Source organism: Odocoileus virginianus, chromosome 28 (assembly GCF_023699985.2).
Source record: "Odocoileus virginianus isolate 20LAN1187 ecotype Illinois chromosome 28, Ovbor_1.2, whole genome shotgun sequence".
In the NCBI taxonomy this organism is placed as follows: domain Eukaryota; kingdom Metazoa; phylum Chordata; class Mammalia; order Artiodactyla; family Cervidae; genus Odocoileus; species Odocoileus virginianus.
The window spans coordinates 10258469-10279421 of NC_069701.1; the positions used below are offsets into that span (position 1 = coordinate 10258469).

The following is a 20953-nucleotide window of genomic DNA, read 5'->3' on the forward strand; positions in this document are numbered from 1 at the left end:
TGTGAAAATAATTATAGTTTGAAGCAGAGGGTCAAGGGACATCTAAATCACTGTAAGAGTTGATTCAATAGCAATTTCCTGAGTTCCTGGTTGTCAGGCATATTACCCTGCTGGATAATTGCTGGTGCCTGACAGTCTAAGGTAGATGAATCTATGAGTAATCGCTCTGTGCAATGTGATGAATGCTACTATAGAAGTATGTGGACCAGACACAGTGTGGACCAAGTGATCACCTGAGCCTGGATAGTAAGAGAGTTTGAACTGAGTTTCAGGATAGCCTGAGCCAAGGAGTGGACAGATAAAGCAACATGTCCAACTCAAAGAAGCACAAGAGTTTGATATGATATGGAACCCAGGATGGCTGGCACCAATTAAGCAGGGAACTAAGAGGATCAGGTGTCATTCTAGTGGAAAGAGTGTGTTTGGAACATTGAAACAGGACTCAAAGAATCTTCAAATTAGGAAACTGTCCTAAAAGTCTAGGCCTGAACTAGACAGAAAAGAGAGGTTGAGGGGATACCTTGATGTTCGGAGAGAAAAGAGTACAAGGCAACATATAATGAAGTGCTGAAGTTTTGGTTCAAATGATAGAAGCCAAGGGCAGTTAAAGTGAATCTTTGAGAGTCAGTAATTATGGAAACTATGTTCTGTAAATGTTTTGTGATGCCTTTTTAAAATTGAGGTCTTCCTCTGGCTTATACAAAGTATATTTTAGCTCATTGTTTTAAATTTTCATTGTTTACAGTATCTCTCCATTTCATGAACAAAATACTTATAGTAAAGAGACTGGCTCTGTTGAAACAGTGAGATAGCACTACATACATATGAGAATGGCAAAAATCTAGAACTCTGTCAAAACCAAATGCTGGTAAAGACCTCTCATTCATTGTTGGTAGGAGTGCAAACTAGTCCAGCCACCGAGGAAGACGGGTTGGCAGTCTCTTACTACTTTTATCATAAGATCCAGCAATCACACTTCCAGTATTTATGCAAATGAATTGAAAATTTATGTTCACACAGAAGCCTTCACATAGGTGTTTATAGTGGCTCTGTTTACAGCTGCCAAAACTTGGAAGCAACCAGCGTGTCCTTCAGTAGATGAATGAATAAATCAACAGGTATACCCAGACCCTGGACTATGATTTAGCACTCCAAACAAATGGGCTATCAGGCCATGGAAAGACATGGAGCAATCTTAACACATATTACCAAGTGAAAGAAGCCAGTCTGAAAGGCCTCATACTGTATGATTCCAACCATATGATTCTGGAAAAGGCAAAACTATGGAGACAGTACAAAGGTTGGTGTTGCCAGGGGTTGTGTGGAGAGTGGGATGAATAGGTGGAACACAGGGGATTTAAGGGCGGTGAAACTACCTTTGTGTGATACTATGATGGATACATGACATTATACCCTCTGTGCAAAGCCACGGCATAGATAACACATAGAGTGGTGAGCCCTAATGTAAACTGTGGACTTCGGGTGATAACAACGGGTCAGTGTAGGTTCGTCCATCATAACCAGGGCAGCACTCTGGTGGGGGATATTGAGAGCAAGGAAGGCTATGCCTGTGTGGGGGCAGGATGTTAATGGGAAATCTGTACCTTCCTCTGCATTTTATTTGAACCAAAACTGCTCTTGGACTGAGGAGCCTGGCAGGCTACAGTCCATGGGATTGCAAAGAGTCAGACATGACTTAGCAAGTAAACAGCAACAACTAAACTGCTCATAAAAACTCTCTCACTTATTAAAAAAACAATGGATCGGATTTGTGGTTATCAGAGGCAGAGGGTGGGAAGGAGGGCGTATTCAATGAAGACAGTCAAAAGGTACAAACTTCCAGTTAGAAAATAAATAAGTACTAGGGGTCTAATGTACAACATGATAAGTATATTAACCCTATTGTATGTTATATGTGAAAGATGTTAAGAGCCTGAATTCTGAGAGTTTTCATTACAAGGAAAAAAATGTACGTCCTTAATTTCTTATAAGATGATGGATGCTTACTAAACTTATTATGATCATCACTTCATGATGTATATTAGTCAAATCACTGTGCCATACATCTTAAGCTTATACAGTATTATATGCCAATTATACCTCAATAAAACTAGAGGAAGAAGATGTGTCTAAAAAAAACAAGACTAGCCCTGATATTTACTAGCTGTGTGAACAATAAACTAGCTTAGCAACTAATGTAAACTAGTTGACTTACCAAAGCATCAAAAGATAGAACTTTTCATACTACTGTATATAGATAACCAATAAGGACCTACTATATAGCGTGAGGAACTCAATACTCTGTAAAAATATATGAGAAAAGCATCTTCAAAAGAATGGATATATGTATAACTGAATCACTTATACTATATATGTACACATGTAACTAACAAAGCATTTTAAATCAATTATATTCCAATATAAAATAAAAATGAAGTTTTAAAAAATAGAACCTCTAATTTTTCACAGGGTTTTGATCCTCTCAAAGGGAAAACATACATTGAAACACCCTATTTTTTATTTTTTATGTGTAGTTGATTTATAATATTTGTCTCATGTGTACAACATAGTGATCTGGTGTTTTTATAGATTATACTCCATTTAAAGCTCTTTTAGGAATCAGTTAAGTAAAACGGACCAGAATAGGCAAATTTAACTCAGATGACCATTATAACTACTACAGTGGGCAAGAATCCCTTAGAAGAAATGGAGTAGCTCTCATAGTCAACAAGAGTCCAAAGTTCAGTACTTGGGTGCAGTCTCAAAAATGACAGAATGATCTCGGTTCGTTTCCAAGGCAAACCGTTCAATATCACAGTAATCCAAATCTATGCCCCAAACGCTAATCCCGAAGAAGCTGAAGCTGAATGATTCTATGAAGACCTACAAGACCTTCCATAACTAACACCAAAAAAAGATGTCCTTTTTATCATAGGGGACTGAAATGCAAAAGTAGGAAGTGAAGAGATACATGGAATAACAGGCAAGTTTGGCCTTGGAGTACAAAATGAAGCAGGGCAAAGGCTAACAGAGTTTTGCCAAGAGAATGAACTGGTCATAGCAAACACCCTCTTGCAACAACACAAGTGACAGCTTACACATAGACATCGCCAAGTGGTCAATACTGAAATCAGATTGATTGTATTGTTTGTAGCCAAAGATGGAGAAGCTCTACCCAGTCAGCAAAAACAAGACCAGGGGTTGATTATGGCTCAGATCATCAGCTGCTTATCACAAAATTCAGGCTCAAATTGAAGCAAGTTGGGAAAACTATTAGGCCATTCAGGTATAACCTAAATCAAATCCCTTATGATTATACAGTGGAAGTGACAAATAGATTGAAGGAATTAGATTTGATAGACAGAGTGCCTGATGAACTATGGACGGAGGTTCGTGACATTGTACAGAAGGCTGTGATCAACACCAGCCCCAAGAAGAAGAAATGCAACAAGGCAAAATGCAACAAGGTCTGAGGAGGCCTTACAAATAGCTGAGAAAAGAAGAGACACAAAGCACAAAGGAGAAAGGGAAAGATATACCCAATTGAATGCAGAGTTCCAGAGAAAAGCAAGAAGAGATAAGAAAGGTTTCTTAAGTGAACAGTACAAAGAAATAAAGGGAAAAAATAGAATGGGAAAGAGTAGAGATCTCTTCAAGAAAATTGGAGATACCAAGTGAACATTTCATGCAAAGATGGGCACACTAAAGGACAGAAATGGCAAGGACCTAACATAAAAAGAGATTAAGAAGAAATGGCAAGAATACACAGAACAAACTGTACAAAGAAGGTCTTAATGACCCAGATAACCACGATGGTATGGTCACTGACCTACAGCCAGACATCCTGGAGTATGAAGTCAAGTGGGCATTAGGAAGCATTAGTATGAACAAAGCTAGTGGAGGTGATGGAATTCTAGCTGAGCTATTTCAAATCCTAAAAGATGATGCTGTGAAAGTGCTGCACTCAATATGCCAGCAAATTTGGAAAACTTAGCAGTGGCTACAAGACTGAAAAAGGTCAGTTTTCATTCCAATCTCACAGAAAGGCAATGACAAAGGATGTTTAAGTTACCATACAATTGCACTCATTTCACATGCTAGCAAGATTATATTCAAACTCCTTCAAGCTAGGCTTGAGCAGTATGTGATCTGAGAACTTACAAGCTGGATTTAGAAAAAGCAGAGGAACCACCAATCAAATTGCCAACCTCCACTGGATCATAGAAAAAGCAAGGGAAGTTTTAAAAGCATCTACTTCTGCTTCATTGAGTAGGCTAAAACCTTTGATTGAGTAGATCCCAACAAACTGTGGAAAATTCTTAAAGAGATGGGAATACCAGACCACCTTATCTGCCTCCTGAGAAACCTGTATGCAGGACAATAAGTAACAATTAGAACCGGACATGGAACAACAGACTGGTTCAAAATTGTGAAAGGAGTATGTCAAGGCTGTATGTTATCAGCCCGCTTATTTAACTTACATGCAGAGTACATCATGCACATTCCAGGCTGGATGACAAGCTGGAATCAAGATTTCCGGGAGAAATATTGACAACCTCAGATATGCAGATGATACCATTCTAATAACAGACAGCAGAGAGGAACTAAACAGCCTCTTGATGAAGGTGAAAGAGGAGAGTGAAAAGCTGGCTTAAAACTTGACATTTAAAAAAGGAAGATCATGACATCCTGTCCCATCACTTCATGGCAAATAGTTGGGGAAAAAGAGGAAACAGTGACAGATTTTATTTTCTTGGGCTCCAAAATTACTACGTAAGGTGACCATGGTCTCAAAATAAAAGACACTTGCTCTTTGGAAGAAAAGTTATGACAAACCTAGACAGCGTATTAAAAAACAGAGACATCACTTTGCCAACAAAGGTTTGTATAGTCAAAGCTATAGTGTGGACGTGAGAAAAGGAAGGAATATAAAGAAGGCTGAGCAACAAATAGTTGATGCTTTCGAAATATGATGCTAGGGAAGACTCTTGAGAGTCCCTTGAACTGCAAGGAGATCAAACCAGTCAATTCTAAAGTAAATCAACCCTGAATATTCATTGGCAGGAGTGATGTTGAAGCTGAGGTTCCATACTTTGGCCACCTGATGTGAAGAGCTGCCTCACTGGAAAAGACCGTGATGCTGGGAAAGAATGAGGGCAAGAGAAGGGGGCAACAGAGGATAAGATGGCTGGATAGCTTCACTGACTCAATGGACATGAGTCTGAGCAAACTCAGTTCAGTTCAGTTCAGTCGCTCAGTCGTGTCCGACTCTTCGCAACCCCATGAGTCACAGCATTACAGGCCTCCCTGTCCATCACCAACTCCCGGAGTTTACTCACACTCATGTCCATCGAGTCGGTGATGCCATCCAGCCATCTCATCCTGTCTTCCCCTTCTCCTCCTGCCCCCAACCCCTCCCAGCATCAAGGTCTTTTCCAATGAGTCAACTCTTCGCATGAGGTGGCCAAAGTATTGGAGATTCAGCTTCAGCATCAGTCCTTCCAATGAACACCCAGGACTGATCTCCTTTAGGATGGACTGGTTGGATCTCCTTGCAGTCCAAGGGACTCTCAACAGTCTTTGCCAACACCACAGTTCAAAAGCATCAATTCTTCGGCTCTCAGCTTTCTTCACAGTCCAACTCTCACATCCATACACGACCACTGGAAAAACCATAGCCTTGACCAGACGGACCTTTGTTGGCAAAGTAATGTCTCTGCTTTTTAAAATGCTCAGGAGACAGTGAGGGACAGGGAAGGCTGGCATGCTGCAGTTTATGGGGTCACAAAGAGTCAGACACAACTTAGCAACTGAACAACAACAGAGTTCTTATAAAATATTGGCTCTATTTCCTGTTTTGTGCAGTACATACTCATAGCTTGTTTGTTTCATACATAGTAGTTTGTATCTCTTAATCACTATTTGCCCCCACTCCACTGTTTTCCTCTTCCTCCTGGTAACCACTTGAGTGCTCTCTTTATCTGTGAGTCTATTTCTATTTTGTTATATAGTCATTATATTTGTTTGTTTTGTTTTTACATGAAAACTCTTTAAAATCTTCCACATAATATAATGGTTTATTAGTATAAGAGTTTTAAATTAGAAAAAGTAAATCATTTGGAGTATGCTTAGGACATTTCATTTGCATAGAATTTTACAGATTTATTTCTTTGGCATTTCTCCCTATTATTAAAATAAACATCCTAATTTACTCTGATACAAAATTCTCTTTTTAAAAACACATTTGAATCTCAAGAGTTGAGAAATTTCCAAATAACTTAGTTTAAAAGACTTGTCCAAGGAAAACAAATAAAAACTACCATCACTCACGAATGATATATTTTATGCACACAGGTCACTAACAATATGCGCCTGTGTAAATTACATAGATATGTAATGGGGTCTAATGTTTCATTATAATCTTAAAGGCTATATTCTTTCTGCGGAAACTCATTTTGCACATTAAACATGTAAGGATAATCCTTAGTTTCAAAAGAATTTTGTTCTCTATTAAAATATCAGGCTTCCTCCACAATGTTAAAATTTTCTCATTTTTGATAGAACCATGAGTACAAGAAATGCTTTACTTTCCTCTTAACTTTGCAAGAAGGGCAAATGTGATGCAACTTATAGCTTTTTTGGTCTGAGGAACGTGAGGCAGAAATGAGACTAGAGGATGGATGACAAGCTACAGGATGACTTCCCATCTCAGTGGGCCATGTTCCAGACAACTGTCGCTATACAATGAGACTGTCAGTATTCATAGAATGTCTGGGGTGGGTTTTTTCCCCATGTAAAGCCATAAATCTACGTTTTATGCAAGTTTTCCTAATTTTAAACATGAGCAACGAATTCAAAAATTTGTTAACACTGTGGTTCATATTAAGCCTCCAACTTGTCAATTGACAGTCTCTGGAATATATTGTACTTTAGACTCTGGGATTTTGAATTAGAAAATCTGTGCCTTAGTTCTGCCTTTGCCACTTACTAAACTCAGTAAAAAGTTGGGCAAGTAGTCTTGTTTAACTACACTAGAGAGTTGTCAAAGTAATTTCTTCATCAGGTTGTCTACTTTTCTCAATATTTTGTTATAAAATTTTTCAAACATAAAGAAATTTAAAGAATGTTACAATGAACACCCATTTACTTGCCATCTAGATTCTGGTTTCAACATTTTGCTACAGTTTCTCTTCAATCTATCCAGTCACCAATCCATCTTCCTTTTAGGATTAGTTTCAAAGTTGTTGCAGACATCAGTATACCTCCATCATTATATTGTTTTGAGGAGTAAATGGAATGATGCACAGAAAGCATCAAGCAAAACTTTTAGCATCTAGGTAAACAGAGTCATAATAGCCTCCTTCCTGCCATCTGTTTATTATCTATAGCTTGAATGTCATTGGTCCTACTGAGAGTATGTGTTTTATACCGGAGGAAAAAAAGATATTTTTTATAATAACTTTTTTGTCAAAAGTCCTGTTAACCCCTACCTTCAAAAACATATCTAGAACCTGGATTTCTGGTATCAGCCAATGGAAAGTATCCCCATTCCCCTCTAATTTTCCCTTTTACGTAGAAAAGCAAAAACAACTTTAGACATAATCAAACAAACAAACATAAAAGCACTCTAAAAAGCTGGACAAAGGACTTTCTGGTGGTCCAGTGGTTAAGAATCCGCCTGCCAATGCAGGGGACATGGGTTCCATCCCTGGTGCTGGAAGATCCTACCTGCTGTGGAGCAACTAAGCCCATGCATCACAGCTACTGAGCCCGCACACTGCAACTACTGAGCCCACGCGCCCTGGAGCCCTGGAGCCCTGGAGCCCACGCGCCCTGGAGCCCTGGAGCCCACGCACCCTGGAGCCCACACGCCCACGCGCCCTGGAGCCCTGGAGCCCACGCGCCCACGCGCCCTGGAGCCCTGGAGCCCACACTCCCACGCACCCTGGAGCCCTGGAGCCCACGCACCCTGGAGCCCACGCGCCCACGCGCCCTGGAGCCCTGGAGCCCACACGCCCACGCACCCTGGAGCCCACGCGCCCACGCGCCCTGGAGCCCTGGAGCCCTGGAGCCCACACGCCCACGCGCCCTGGAGCCCTGGAGCCCACGTGTTGCAGAGCTCCCCATGCTCTGCAACAAGGGGAACCGCCACCGTGAGAAGCCTGCATACTACAATGAAGAAAGAGCAGCCCCTGCTCGCTGCAGCCTAGAGAAAACCTGCGCGCAGCAACAGAGACCCAGCACTGCCATAAATAAATAATTTTTTTTTTTAAGTTGGAAAGATGTCAGACTGGCTGGAAGAGGATTGACAGTGATGTGAGTTATCTGGATTTTCTTTCTGCGTCCCGTATATCCAGGATGGGCCAGAGAAGGCTATCCCCTGAAACCACCACTACGTATAGATTAGAAAGCCTCAAGAAAAGCCTGCTCCCTGTAACCAAAGGACTGGGGGAAGAGTAGACTAATAGAACAGGGATGTTTTGGGCAGTGGGGTCCTATTGTGACCAGATAACAAAGAAAAAGTCGTCCACTCACCATTGTGGTACCGGTAGACCATGTGGATAGCTGGACTTCCGGCCCCACCAGAGATAGCTGGGATACGCAATTATGAGACGGCCCTTCATTTCCTCCACCGGGTTGGTGTCAGGGGGCCAAAGAAGAGCTGAACTTCCATTCCCATCCTGCAACTAAAAAGCAGAATAAGATGGTATGAGGTGTTGTTAGTTGATGCTACATTTTCAGTGGGAAGCTGAACTTGCATCTTTACCCAGCAGCAACGAGCTGGGATGAGATTGGCTTTCTGTTCCCCTACTCCTGGTACTGGCGGGCCTGCCAGGAGCTGAACTTCTACCCTGGGCAGTGGCAACAGACAGGAGGAGGGAGAATGAAGCCACACTTGTTGGCAAACCACTTTACCTAGCAGGGTAGCGTCCGTGGGGCTCGATGTGGGGGCGGGGGGCTGAACTTCTAGCCCCTCTCAGAGGCCAAACAAGGTAGTTCAAGGTGGCACTGGTCAACATGCCGCTTTCTCTCCTCCTTTGGTGTCGGTGCGTCCAAAAGCACCTGAGCCTCTGCCCCCACCAAGGGTCAGGCAGGTAGAATGAGTAGAGTGCAAACTGGTACCCCAGTTTCCTCTCTGGTGTCACCAGAGCCTTGTGGAGAACTGAATACCCATCCCACTTGAATCTGCTAAACGAATCTACAACCTGGAAAAGACTAAAGTGAGATAGATTCCAGTGCCTCACAACAAAACACCCAAAATGTCCAGTATACAATAAAAGATCACTTACCATACCAAAAACCAGGATAACCTCAACTTGAATGAGGAAAGATGAAAGATAGCAACATTGAGGTACCGATAACACAGATGTTGGAATTTCCTCTCAAGGATTTTAAAGCAGCCATCATGCTTCAATGAGCATTTACAAATACACTTGAAATCAATTTTTTTTTTAGAAATATAAAGTCTCAGCAAAGGAATAAAAGATATAAAGAAAAACCAAATAGAACGTTAAAGCTTTTTTTAAAATAAAATAACCAAAATTTTCAAACTCACTAGACAGGTTTGGTAGCAGAATAAACATAACAGAAGAAATAAACAGTGAATCTGAAAATAGAAAAACAGGAATTACTCAACCTGAACAGAAAAAGAAAACGGACTGGAAACGAATCCACCATCCACCACCTCCTCTAATACCACTCTTGTCCATGGCACTGTTATATTTTGCCTAAATATAGCAAAATCCACCCAACTGGTCTTCTTTAATCTTTGCCCCTCATATCTACTTTATACCAAAGTAATCGTTTAAAATGTAAATCAGATCAGGTAATTTTTCCCAGGGGGTCCCTGTTTCTCTCAGAGTAAAAATCAAAGTTTTAAAATGATCTATGGGACCCTTCAAGATTTATTCCCTGTTGCCTATCTGCCTGTGGGAGTCAAAATTCTGAAATGGTTCCATGATCTCCACCTTCTGGTGTTGCTCCCACAGTTAAGTTACCTTACATGGAAAAGGGAGTTTGCAAATATAATTGAGGTTACTAAGCAGTTGATCTTAAAGTGAAGAATCATCTGGGTGCTTCAAACCTAATCACACAGACCTTGGAAAAGCAGAGAGTTAAATTCAGCCAGCGGCAGAAGAACAAGCCAGAGAGCTTCCAAAAAAGGAAAGGATTCAGTGTACCATTTCTGACTTGAAGTTTAGAGAGGACCACATGAGGAGGAAAAGGAGTGGCCTCTAGAAGCTGAGAGAGACTCCCAACTCGCAGCCAGCAAGGAAACAGGACCTCAGTCTTTTATGGCTAAGTTTGTACATCAACTTGACTGGGTCACAGGGTGCCCAGATAATTAAACCGTATTCAGTTTGTGAATGTTTGTGGATGATGTTTCTGTGAGGATGTTTCTGGATGAGACTATCATTTGTGTCAGTGTACTGAGTAAAGCTGATTTTCCTCTCTCATGAGTAGCCCCATCCAACCCACTGAAGGCCTGAATGAAACCAAAGACAAAGTAAGAAGGAATTTGCTCTTTCTTTCGGCCTTTGATCTGGGACATTGCTTTTCTCCTAACTTTGGACTCAAACTTGAGCGAGAAGTTATACCATCAGCTCTCCTGAGTCTCCAGCTTGCTGACTGTAGATCCTGGAACTCATCATTCATGGCTCCATCAGTCAATTCCTTATAATAAAATACTGAGTTGGCCAAAAAAAGTTTCATTTGGGTTTTTTCCATAAGATCTTACAGAAAAAACTAAACGAACTCTTTTGGCCAAGCCAATATATGTAAAACAGTCCTACAAGTACAAGATACTGAATTCTGCCAACAACCTAACTTGTATATGGATCTGGCTTTTTCCCCAGAGCACTCCAATAAAGTGTCCTGGCTGACACCTTGATAACAACCTTATGAAATCCTAGGCAGACAACCTAGACAAGGCCACCCAGACTTCTGACCTACAAGAGAGATAATAGTGGGTGTTTGTGGTAATTTGTCACCACTAAGTTCGTGGCAATTTGTTGCTCATCAATAGAAAACTAGTACACTGACGTCATCTTTTACCATTCTCCTCCCCTTGTTCGCTCATTCAGTCACTATGGCCTCCTAGCTTTTCCTTGACAACACCAGGCACCTTCCCATCTTAGGGCCTCTGTCCCTTCTAGCTGGAATGTCTCCTTTAGATAGCATGATGAGAATCCTCACCTCTTTAGTCTTTCCTCAACTGTCACCTTTTCAGTAAATCCTGCCCAAGCTCATCGCTGCAAGCACCTGTCCTTGCACTCCTCCACTTTTTCTTTTTCCCAAAAGATTTACTGCTTTCTAACATAACCTATAACAAACTAACTTATTGCATGTATTGCATATAAGTAGCCTACCCCCATCAGAATGAACTGACTCTATGTCAGTTCAGTTCAGTTCAGTTCCTCAGTCGTGTCCGACTCTTTGTGATCCCATGAATCACAGCACGCCAGGCCTCCCTGTCCATCACCATCTCCTGGAGTTTACTCAAAGTCATGCCCATCGAGTCGGTGATGCCATCCAGCCATCTCATCCTCTGTTGTCCCCTTCTCCTCCTGCCCCCAACCCCTCCCAGCATCAGGGTCTTTTCCAATGAGTCACCTCGTCGCATGAGGTGGCCAAAGTGCTAGAGAGTTTCAGCTTCAGCATCAGTCCTTCCAATGAACACCCAGGACTGATATCCGCTAGGATGGACTGGTTGGAACTCCTTGCAGTCCAAGGGACTCTCAAGAGTCTTCTCCAACACCACAGTTCAAAAGCATCAATTCTTCGGTGCTCAGCTTTCTTCACAGTCCAACTCTCACATCCATACATGACCACTGGAAAAACCATAGCCTTGACTAGACAGACCTTTGTTGGCAAAGTAATGTCTCTGCTTTTTAATATGCTGTCTAGGTTGGTCATAACTTTCCTTCCAAGGAGTAAGCATCATTTAATTTCATGGCTGCGATCACCATCTGCAGTGATTTTGGAGCCCCCAAAAATAAAGTCTGACACTGTTTCCACTGTTTCCCCATCTATTTCCCATGAAGCGATGGGACCAGATGTCATGATCTTAGTTTTCTGAATGTTGAGCTTTAAGCCAACTTTTTCACTCTCCTCTTTCACTTTCATCAAGAAGCTTTTTAGTTCCTCTTTGCTTTCTGCCATGAGGGTGGTGTCATCTGCATATCTGAGGTTATTGATGTTTCTCCCAGAAATCTTGATTCCAGCTTGTGCTTCCAGCCCAACATTTCTCATGATGTACTCTGCATATAAGTTAAATAAGCAGGGTGACAATATACAGCCTTGATGTACTCCTTTTCCTATTTGGAACCAGTCTGTTGTTCCATGTCCAGTTCTAACTGTTGCTTCCTGACCTGCATACAGGTTTCTCAAGTCACCTCTTAATACATAGCATTGTTACATATTACTTATAGTCCAAACTCTAGCATGCATTGTACACCTTTCCTCAAATAAGGGTAAATATAGATATAATGCATCTCTTTATGCAAGGAAATGTGATAGCAAATAAAAAAGTCTGTGTAGTCATTATTATGATGACCTAAATATCATATAATATTGCTTATATGTAGAATCTAAAAAAATGGTACAGATGAACTTATTTGCAAAGCAAAAATAGTGTCATAGATTGAGAAAACAAACTTAGGTTACCAAGGTGGGGGAAAGAGGGTTGGGATAAATTGGGAGATTGGGATTGACATGAAATCACTGCTATGTGTAAAAACAGATAACTAATTAAAAACCTACTGTGTAGCACAGGAAACTCTACTCAATGCTCTTTGGTGACCTCAGTGGGAAGGATATCTAAAAACGAGTGGAAATGCATATACAAAGAGGAATTAAAGATCCTCTTGATGAGGGTAAAAGAGGAGAGTGAAAAAGCTGACTTGAAACTCAACATTGAAAAAAACGAAGATCATGGAATCCAGTCCTTTCACCTCATGGCCAATATATGGAGAAAAAGTGGAAACAGTGACAGTCTTTATTTTCTTGGACTCCAAAATCACTGCAGGCAGTGACAGAAGACACAAAATTAAAAAACACTTGCTCTTTGGAAGAAAAGACTTGAAAAACCTAAACAGCGTATACATTAAACCTCAAATGAAATCCTATTGGAAATGTAGAAATTATTAAAGGAAATTTATGCCAACCAAAAATAAATAAATAAAAAGCAGAGACATTGTTTTGCCGACAAAAGTCTGTATAGTCAAAGCTATCGTTTTTCCAGTAATCATGTATGGCTGTGAGAGTTGGACTATAAAGAAAGCTGAGCCCTGAAGCATTGATGCTTTTCAACAGTGGTATTGGAGAAGACTCTTGAGAGTCCCTTGCACAGCAAGGAGATCAAACCAGTCCATCCTAAAGGAAATCAACCCTGAATATTCATTGGAAGGACTGATGCTGAAGTTGAAGCTCCAGTACTTTAACCACCTGATGCAAAGAGCTGCTTCACTGGGAAAGATTGAGGGCGGGAGGAGAAGGGGGTGGCAGAAGATGAGATGACTGGATGGCATCACTGATTCAATGGACATGAGTTGGAATAAACTCTAGAAGATAGTGAAGGACAGGGAAGCCTGGCTTGCAGCAGCCCATGGGCTCACAAAGAGTTGGTCATGGCTTAGCCACTGAACCACAACAATATGTGTGTATGTATAACTGATTCCCTTTATTGCACAGCGGGAACACACACAACATTGTAAAGCAGCGATACTCCACTAAAAATTAATTTAAAAAAAAAATAGATTGGGTGATTTTTTGTCATTCTTACATCATTAAGAGTAGGAAAATAGAAGAGGAACATTTCACAATTGGAACTGAGATATTTGAAAGAGAAGGGTAGGTGATATTTTTAAAAAATCTTGGTCAAACCTGAGGCTTGCAGGATACATTTTTTGATAGAGACGATCAGACTAGATGCCCTCTTAGAACCCTTGCAATTCTGTGTTTCATAATTTTTCAACCTCTAAACAATCTCAATGAACTGTTGGCTTAAGATTTGATCTCTCATCCTCTTACTGATGACCCTCAAATCTGCCTTTGCAGTCCTCCCCGAGAATCTGAATTCCTAGCCTTTGTCTCTAACTGCTTCACACATCTCCACAAGGATGTCCCACTAGTACCTGGAATTAAGTGTGTAAAAATCATACTCATGCTCGTACCCTGGATTCCACCCACACGCTCCCATTTTTGCAAGTACTTATATGTTCTTCCTTCCTCCTCCCATACCTGAATCAACCTCTGTCCCTCCCTTCAAATTACTTTTTAAATTTTAAATTAATTAATTTATTTTAATTGGAGGCTAAGTACAATATTGTAGTGGTTTTTCAAATTACCATGTTGCCCTTTCTTTTCATTACCACTGCCATCCCTCTTGGGCAGGCTGTCACTTCCTTAAACCTGGATTACTTGGTCAACATCCTCAGTAGTTTTCCTGTCTGCCATCATATCTGTGCTTCCAACTCCCATCAGTCCTACATATGGCCATTTGTAATCTTCCTAAAATTGATTTAAATATTATCCATGCCTCCAAAATCTTCCAGTGAGTCCCCACTGCCTCCAGAGTAAATTTTAATTAAACAAAAAACAAGCCCACAGCCTGTCATGTAATATAGTTCATCATCTGGCCTATTCAGTCTAGTCTCTTGTCCCCCAAATTCCCTTCCTCTTTGTGGATACATCCATCCTATTGAATACTGCTGTAGTAGTCTCGGTACAAGAACAGATGTTATAAACAAAGGAAAATTGCAAGTAAAGCTAGTGTAAGGAAATATTTGGGAATTAAGGGATAAATTTGCATGGTATATTGGCATTTGTTACAGTGAAGCATTCAGACATCTGCCCTGATTTTCGCATCTTTTTGACATGCAAATTTATCACAATTGGAGAAGCACTTTTCATAGGTAGTAAGTAAAAATGATGTAAATCTTGACTGGGCCACCCTATGATGTGATTCTCCACTTGCTTCTGCAGGGAGCCCCGCAAGGTGGTCCTGCATAAAGGCTCCACTGGCCTGGGCTTCAACATCGTGGGCGGAGAAGACGGAGAAGGTATTTTTGTCTCCTTCATTCTGGCTGGTGGACCAGCAGACCTGAGTGGGGAGCTCCAGAGAGGAGACCAGATCCTATCTGTGAGTATTGCTCCTTAATCTTTATTCCAGCCATGTCTGACACCATCTAAGAGAAAGTCCCTTCCGGTTATACTCCAAAAGCACCTTCATTCCAAAGGAAATACGGAAGAAAGCATTATGGCTTTAGGTGCATGTCGCAATTTAAATGGTGTTCAGGTTTGAGGCCTGTTACTTCCTTCAGATACAGGTAGAGGTGCTAGTGTTTTCATTTAGATATTCTGAGACATATTTGTATGCAACAGAACGTTTGAGAAGCATGCATTTTTTTCAGTATATTGCTTATTTTTCAAAGTGCTAAATTTCTTTCCAAATCCATCATGGTACATGTAGTTTGTTGCATGTAACTGTTTAAGAATAATGTAGGGGCTTCCCCCGTGGCTCAGTGGTAAAGAATCCACCTGCCAGTGCAGGAGACACGGGTTCGATCCCTGTTCCGGGAGGATCCCACATGTCACAAAGCAACGAGGCCCGTGTGCCACACCTATTCAGCCTGTGCTCCCGAGCCCAGGAGCCACAACTGCTGAAGTCCGCGTGCCCTGGCCATGCTCCACAACAAGAGAAGCCACCGCAATGAGACGCCCATTCACCACAGCTAGGGAGTGGCCTCCACTCGCCACAACTAGAGAAAAGACTCAGCACAGCCAAAAATACAAATAGTTTTTTAAAAATGAATAGTGTGCAAAATAGTGCTACACACAAGTTGGTGATGTTGCTGCATGTAGCAGCATCACCATTTACCTAAATACAAAAATTACTGTCGATGAGCTAGTAAGGACTTGCGTACCAGCCATGTTAGAAAAGTAACTACTTTATAAAAGTAATTTTTAATTCTCACAATCACTGTGAAAGGTAAATCACCATGTCCAGATGAAAAGAATATGGTTCAGAGAAGTTCAATAACTTGTCAAAGTTCACCTAACCAGGGATTTCCCTGGTGGTCCAGTGGTTAAGATTCTGTGCTTCCACTGCAGTGGGCATGAGTTCAGTCTCTGGTCACAGAAATAAAATCCTGCAAGCCATGTAGCATGGCAAAAAAAAAAAAAAAGTGCACCTAACTAGAGAGTCAGAGTTTGGATTTAAGTATTCAGTCTTAATATCCATCACCTACCTCCTCTTACCCGCCTTCCTTCCTTCCATCCTTCCTTCCATCTTGCTTTCCCCACTCCTCTCTTCTCCAAGTCCTTTCTTCTCTTTGAATACCTATTGATGCTTCTTTCTATTACATCAAGCTACCTCCTTGGGATAAATTCTATGATAAGTAGTTAAATCCACTAGGAATTTTCATGTCCATGCTGCGGTTTTGGCAATCATGCAAATAATAACAGAGAGTTACATAAGGAGCCCAGTTTTGTGGCTATGGTTATGATTTGTAACTGAATAAAGCATTTAGTTTGTGCCTTTCATTGTGCGCTTTGGAAAATTCATCTTTGCTTTATAGCTATGATACATAACTAGAATTTTCCAGGTGACCTTATATTTGCTAACCATCACTCCACCACTCCTTGCACGTGTGATTTACCTGTAGGATGCAATCAGCTGACCTGAACAGTGTCCAGTCGTCTGCATGCTTGACCCTTCCTTTTGTATGTCTGTGGTTCTCCCACACACAGAGGTTCCTGCTCACTCATCAACTATCAGATGTCTAGAAGGATTGAGTATGGAAGAATTAGGGTAAGGTCCCGTGCCAGGCTGTTGTTCTATCGCCTATCATCACCCCTTCAACTACTCCCCCCCCCACCTACTTATTCTATATTTAAATCACATATAAGATATAACTTAACATTTCTCCAAAGAAGACATATGGATAGCTGATAAACACATGAAAAGATGTTCAGCATCACTTATTACTAGAGAAATGTTTATCAAAACTACAATGAGATGTCACCTCACACTGGTCAGAAGGGCCATCATCAAAAACTCTACAAATAACAAATGCTGATGAGGATGCAGAGAAAAGGGAACCCTCTTGCACTGTTGGTGGGAATGTAAATTGATGGAGCCATTGTTAACAGTGTAGAGATTCCTTAAAAACTAGCACTAAAGCTACCATATAACCCGGCAACCCACTACTGTGCATATACCCTGAGAAAACCAGTTTTAAAAGACATGTACTCCAGTGTTCATTGCAGCACTATTTACAGTAGCCAGACCTGGAAGCAACCCAGATGTCCATTGACAGATAGAAGCTGTGACCTACATACAATGGAATATTGGTGGTGGGTTAGTCACCAAGTCATGTCCAACTCCTGTCCCAACTCTTGCACCTTGATGGACTGCAGCCCACCAGACTCCTCTGTCCATGGGGTTTCCCAGGCAAGTATACTGGAGTGGGTAGCCATTTCCTTCTCCAGGGGATCCTACTGACCGAGGAATCAAATCTGGGTCTCTTGCATTACAGGCAGATTCTTTACTGACAGCTACGAGGGAAGCAGGAAGCCCAGTGGAATATTACTCAGGCATTAAAAAGAATGAATTTGAGTCAGTCCTAGGGAGGTGGATGAACCTAAAGCCTGTTATACAAAGTGAAGTCAAAAAGAGAAAGACAAATATGTACTAATGCATATATAGTAATATAGGAAACTGGTACTGATGAACCTATTTGCAAGGCAGGAACAGAGACACAGAGATAGAGAACAGATTTGTGGACACAGCAGGGGAAGCAGAGGGTGGGACAAATCAAGTGAGTAGCACCGTAACCTATGTATTACCATATGTAAAATAGCCAGCCAGTGGGAATTTGCTATATGATGCAGGGAGCTCAACCAAGTGTTCTGTGACAACCCAGAGGGGTAGGATGGGGTGTGGGGGAGGCTCAAGAGAGATGGGACATATGTATACCTGTGGTTGATTCATGTTGATGTACGGCATAAACTAACACAACATCATATAGTAATTATCCTCCAATTAAAAAACTTTTTTAATTTAAACAAGATATAACTTTAAAATTCTAATAAGCTCTTAAATCTCATTGTCCATGTTTATTTACATGTTTATCTTTCTCTACTAAGTTACCAAAAGCTCTCTGAAAGCAAACTCTGTATTTTTTATGATTTTGTATCCTCAACATTTAGCACAGTGCCTGGTACATAGCCATCTCTCAAAAATTGTTTACTGATGAAAAAGTATTCAGTGAAAATAGTGATGCCTTGAAAAGTCACTAGAGCATGGGAGACTGACTCTAAAATTCTTTCTAGGATATACTTACATATTTTCCTCATCCATATTTTCCTCATCCTGGCTGAAAATCTGTAGACTGGGGGACCACGCTGTCATTTCGGTACAATCAGTGTTCCCACTGTCAAAGCACTTTCCCAGAGACAAAGCACTTTCACATGCATTGATTCTAGGGATCAATGTTATTATTTCTCTCCATTTCCACATTAGGGAAAGAGGATTCAGAATGGCTAAATGATTCGTCTATAGCCCCACAGCTCCTGACTCTGGTGTGGGACTCAAAAGCAGCTCCCTTGACCCCAAATCAGTGTTCTTTCTCCTCACGGCACAGTCTCTCTTCGAAACCTTGAGGATGATCTCAGTGTATACAGCCTTCTCTGTACACACTGCTTGGTGGGCGCAGCACATTCAGAAGCACACAGGACCATAGTGAGGGCGTGAAAGTCGCTCAGTCGTGTCCGACTCTTTGGGGCCCCGTGGACTATACAGTCCATGGGATTCTCCAGGCCAGAATACTGAAGTGGGTAGCTGTTCCCTTCTCCAGAGGATCTTCCCAACCCAGGGATCAAACCCAGGTCTCCTGCGTTGCAGGCAGATTCTTTACCAGCTGAGCCCCTAGGGAAGCCCAAGAATACTGGAGCAGGTAGCCTATCCCTTCTCCAGGGGATCTTCCCGACCCAGGAATCAAACTGGGGTCTTCTGCATTGCAGGCGGATTCTTTACCAGCTGAGCTAGCAGGGAAGCACGCACAAAACTATACGGAACGAATAGTTACATGGAGCCTTTGAGTCAGTCACAGGTGTAGCTAATGTAATCTTATAACTACCCTATGCCTTATGCTGTTCATTTGAAATATGAATAAACTGAGGCACAGAGATGATATTATTGACTTTTTAACTCTGTTTAAATAAGAAATCACCTAAGCTATGGGTTTTATTTGTTTAATCTCTAGGCACGTGGTGGGGAAAGGAACGAGATGATAAGCTTATTATGGCTCAACAAAGAAAACTCCCATGTATTTATGCTTCCAGGAGTAGATGAATCCATTTAAATATTATTGCCAGGACCACAGAGTAAGCATGGCAACAAATCAGAATTATGGTCTTCTTAGAGATTGCAATTCATAGTACATAACAGCAACGTCTGAAGTTCAAATATCATATTCTTTCTTATGTAAAACATTTGCAAAGATAGTTCAACAATGAAAATACCGTTCATTTTTTACAGGTGGAAAGGAAAAGGAATTCTTTTCAGCTTGTGAAAATTTATATAAACTGTGGCTATAAATTGGCTAGTATAAAGGCTCAGTATTGGAATTTCATTGTTTAACACTACAAGGAAGAAATAAATAGGCTTGAGAAACTCACACATTATTGCAATATGGAAAGAAAAGTGACAGAATTATTAGCAATGGAATATGGAGGATAATATTTTGCATCTACAGCTTCCACCGGACATGTAAAAACAAGCTATAGCTTCCTGGAAAACAAAAGAACAAAAACCCTAAATAAAAATTCAGTGCATAGATTTCTAAGTCATGTAAGATTGATTTGCAAATAAGTCATGCTAAAAATAACATAGTAAGTTCAGAGAGGAGAAATAGTATCCCAAGGGAACAGAGCCGAAGGGCAGATCTCTGCTCTCAATTGATCTTCATCAAAAAGGAACTTGTATAATAGACAACTACCTTGCTAATCAGGGATGTAATATCCATTCCTATTTTCCTGAATAATTCCCCCACACAGACTGTAGAATCTTCTAAGACAATTTGTTTTATTAATGGCTTACTATGTGTCAGGTTCCATACCAGGAGTTGAAATCTCAAAGATGAGTGAGAATAATAGATCTCAAAATGCTCACTGCCCAGAGCAGATACAGCTGTCTTCCGTATCCACGGAGGATTTGTTCCAGGACAACAGGTCAGCAGCAAAATCTGCTAAACTCAAGTCCCTTGTATAAAATGGCATGGTACACTGAAGACAGTTGGCCCTCCGTATCAGCAGGTTTTGCATCCATGCATTCAACCAACTGGGCTTCCCTTGTGGTTCAGCGGTAAAGAACTCACCTGCCAACGCAGGAGGCATGGGTTTGATCCCTGGGTCAGGAAGATCCCCTGGAGAAGGAAATGGCAACCAGCTCCAGTATTCTTGCCTGGGAAATCCCATGGACAGAGAACCATGGGGTCACAAAGAACCAGACACGACTGAGCAACTAAACAACAATAATTCAATCAGCTGCAAGTCCAAGGCCAACTGTGTATCAATGTCTCTAATGTGTGTGAGCACACAGAGAGAGAGAGGTGGCATACTGAGGAAAGAGAAGAGAGAAAGCACTTAGAACAGAGCATGTAAGCACTTAACATTGTAAGTACTTAACACTATTACTACCAACCACTGTACCTTAAGAATATGTGTCATATAGTACAGTGAAAGTCGCTCAGCCATGTCTTACTCTTTGTGACTCCATGGACTGTAGCCTGCCAGGCTCCTCTGTCCATGGGGATTCTCCAGGCAAGAGTACTGGAGTGGGTTGCCATGCCTTTCTCCAGGGGATTCCCGACCCAGGGATCGAACCCAGGTCTCCCTCGTTGATGGCGGATTCTTCACTGTCTCAGCCACCAGGGAAGCCCAAGAATAT

General features: G+C 41.3%; 1 protein-coding gene across 26 annotated transcripts in view; it reads left to right on the forward strand.

Annotated features, from left to right (window-relative positions):
* The window catches only part of DLG2 (discs large MAGUK scaffold protein 2), a 2233668-nt gene that overhangs the window by 1805666 nt on the left and 407049 nt on the right, over positions 1-20953 (forward strand). For all 26 annotated transcript variants that reach the window (XM_070457186.1, XM_070457179.1, XM_070457180.1 and 23 more), the window contains one exon: positions 14986-15142. In XM_070457186.1, coding sequence (XP_070313287.1) covers positions 14986-15142 — 157 coding nt within the window. The remainder of the gene's footprint in view (positions 1-14985; positions 15143-20953) is intronic.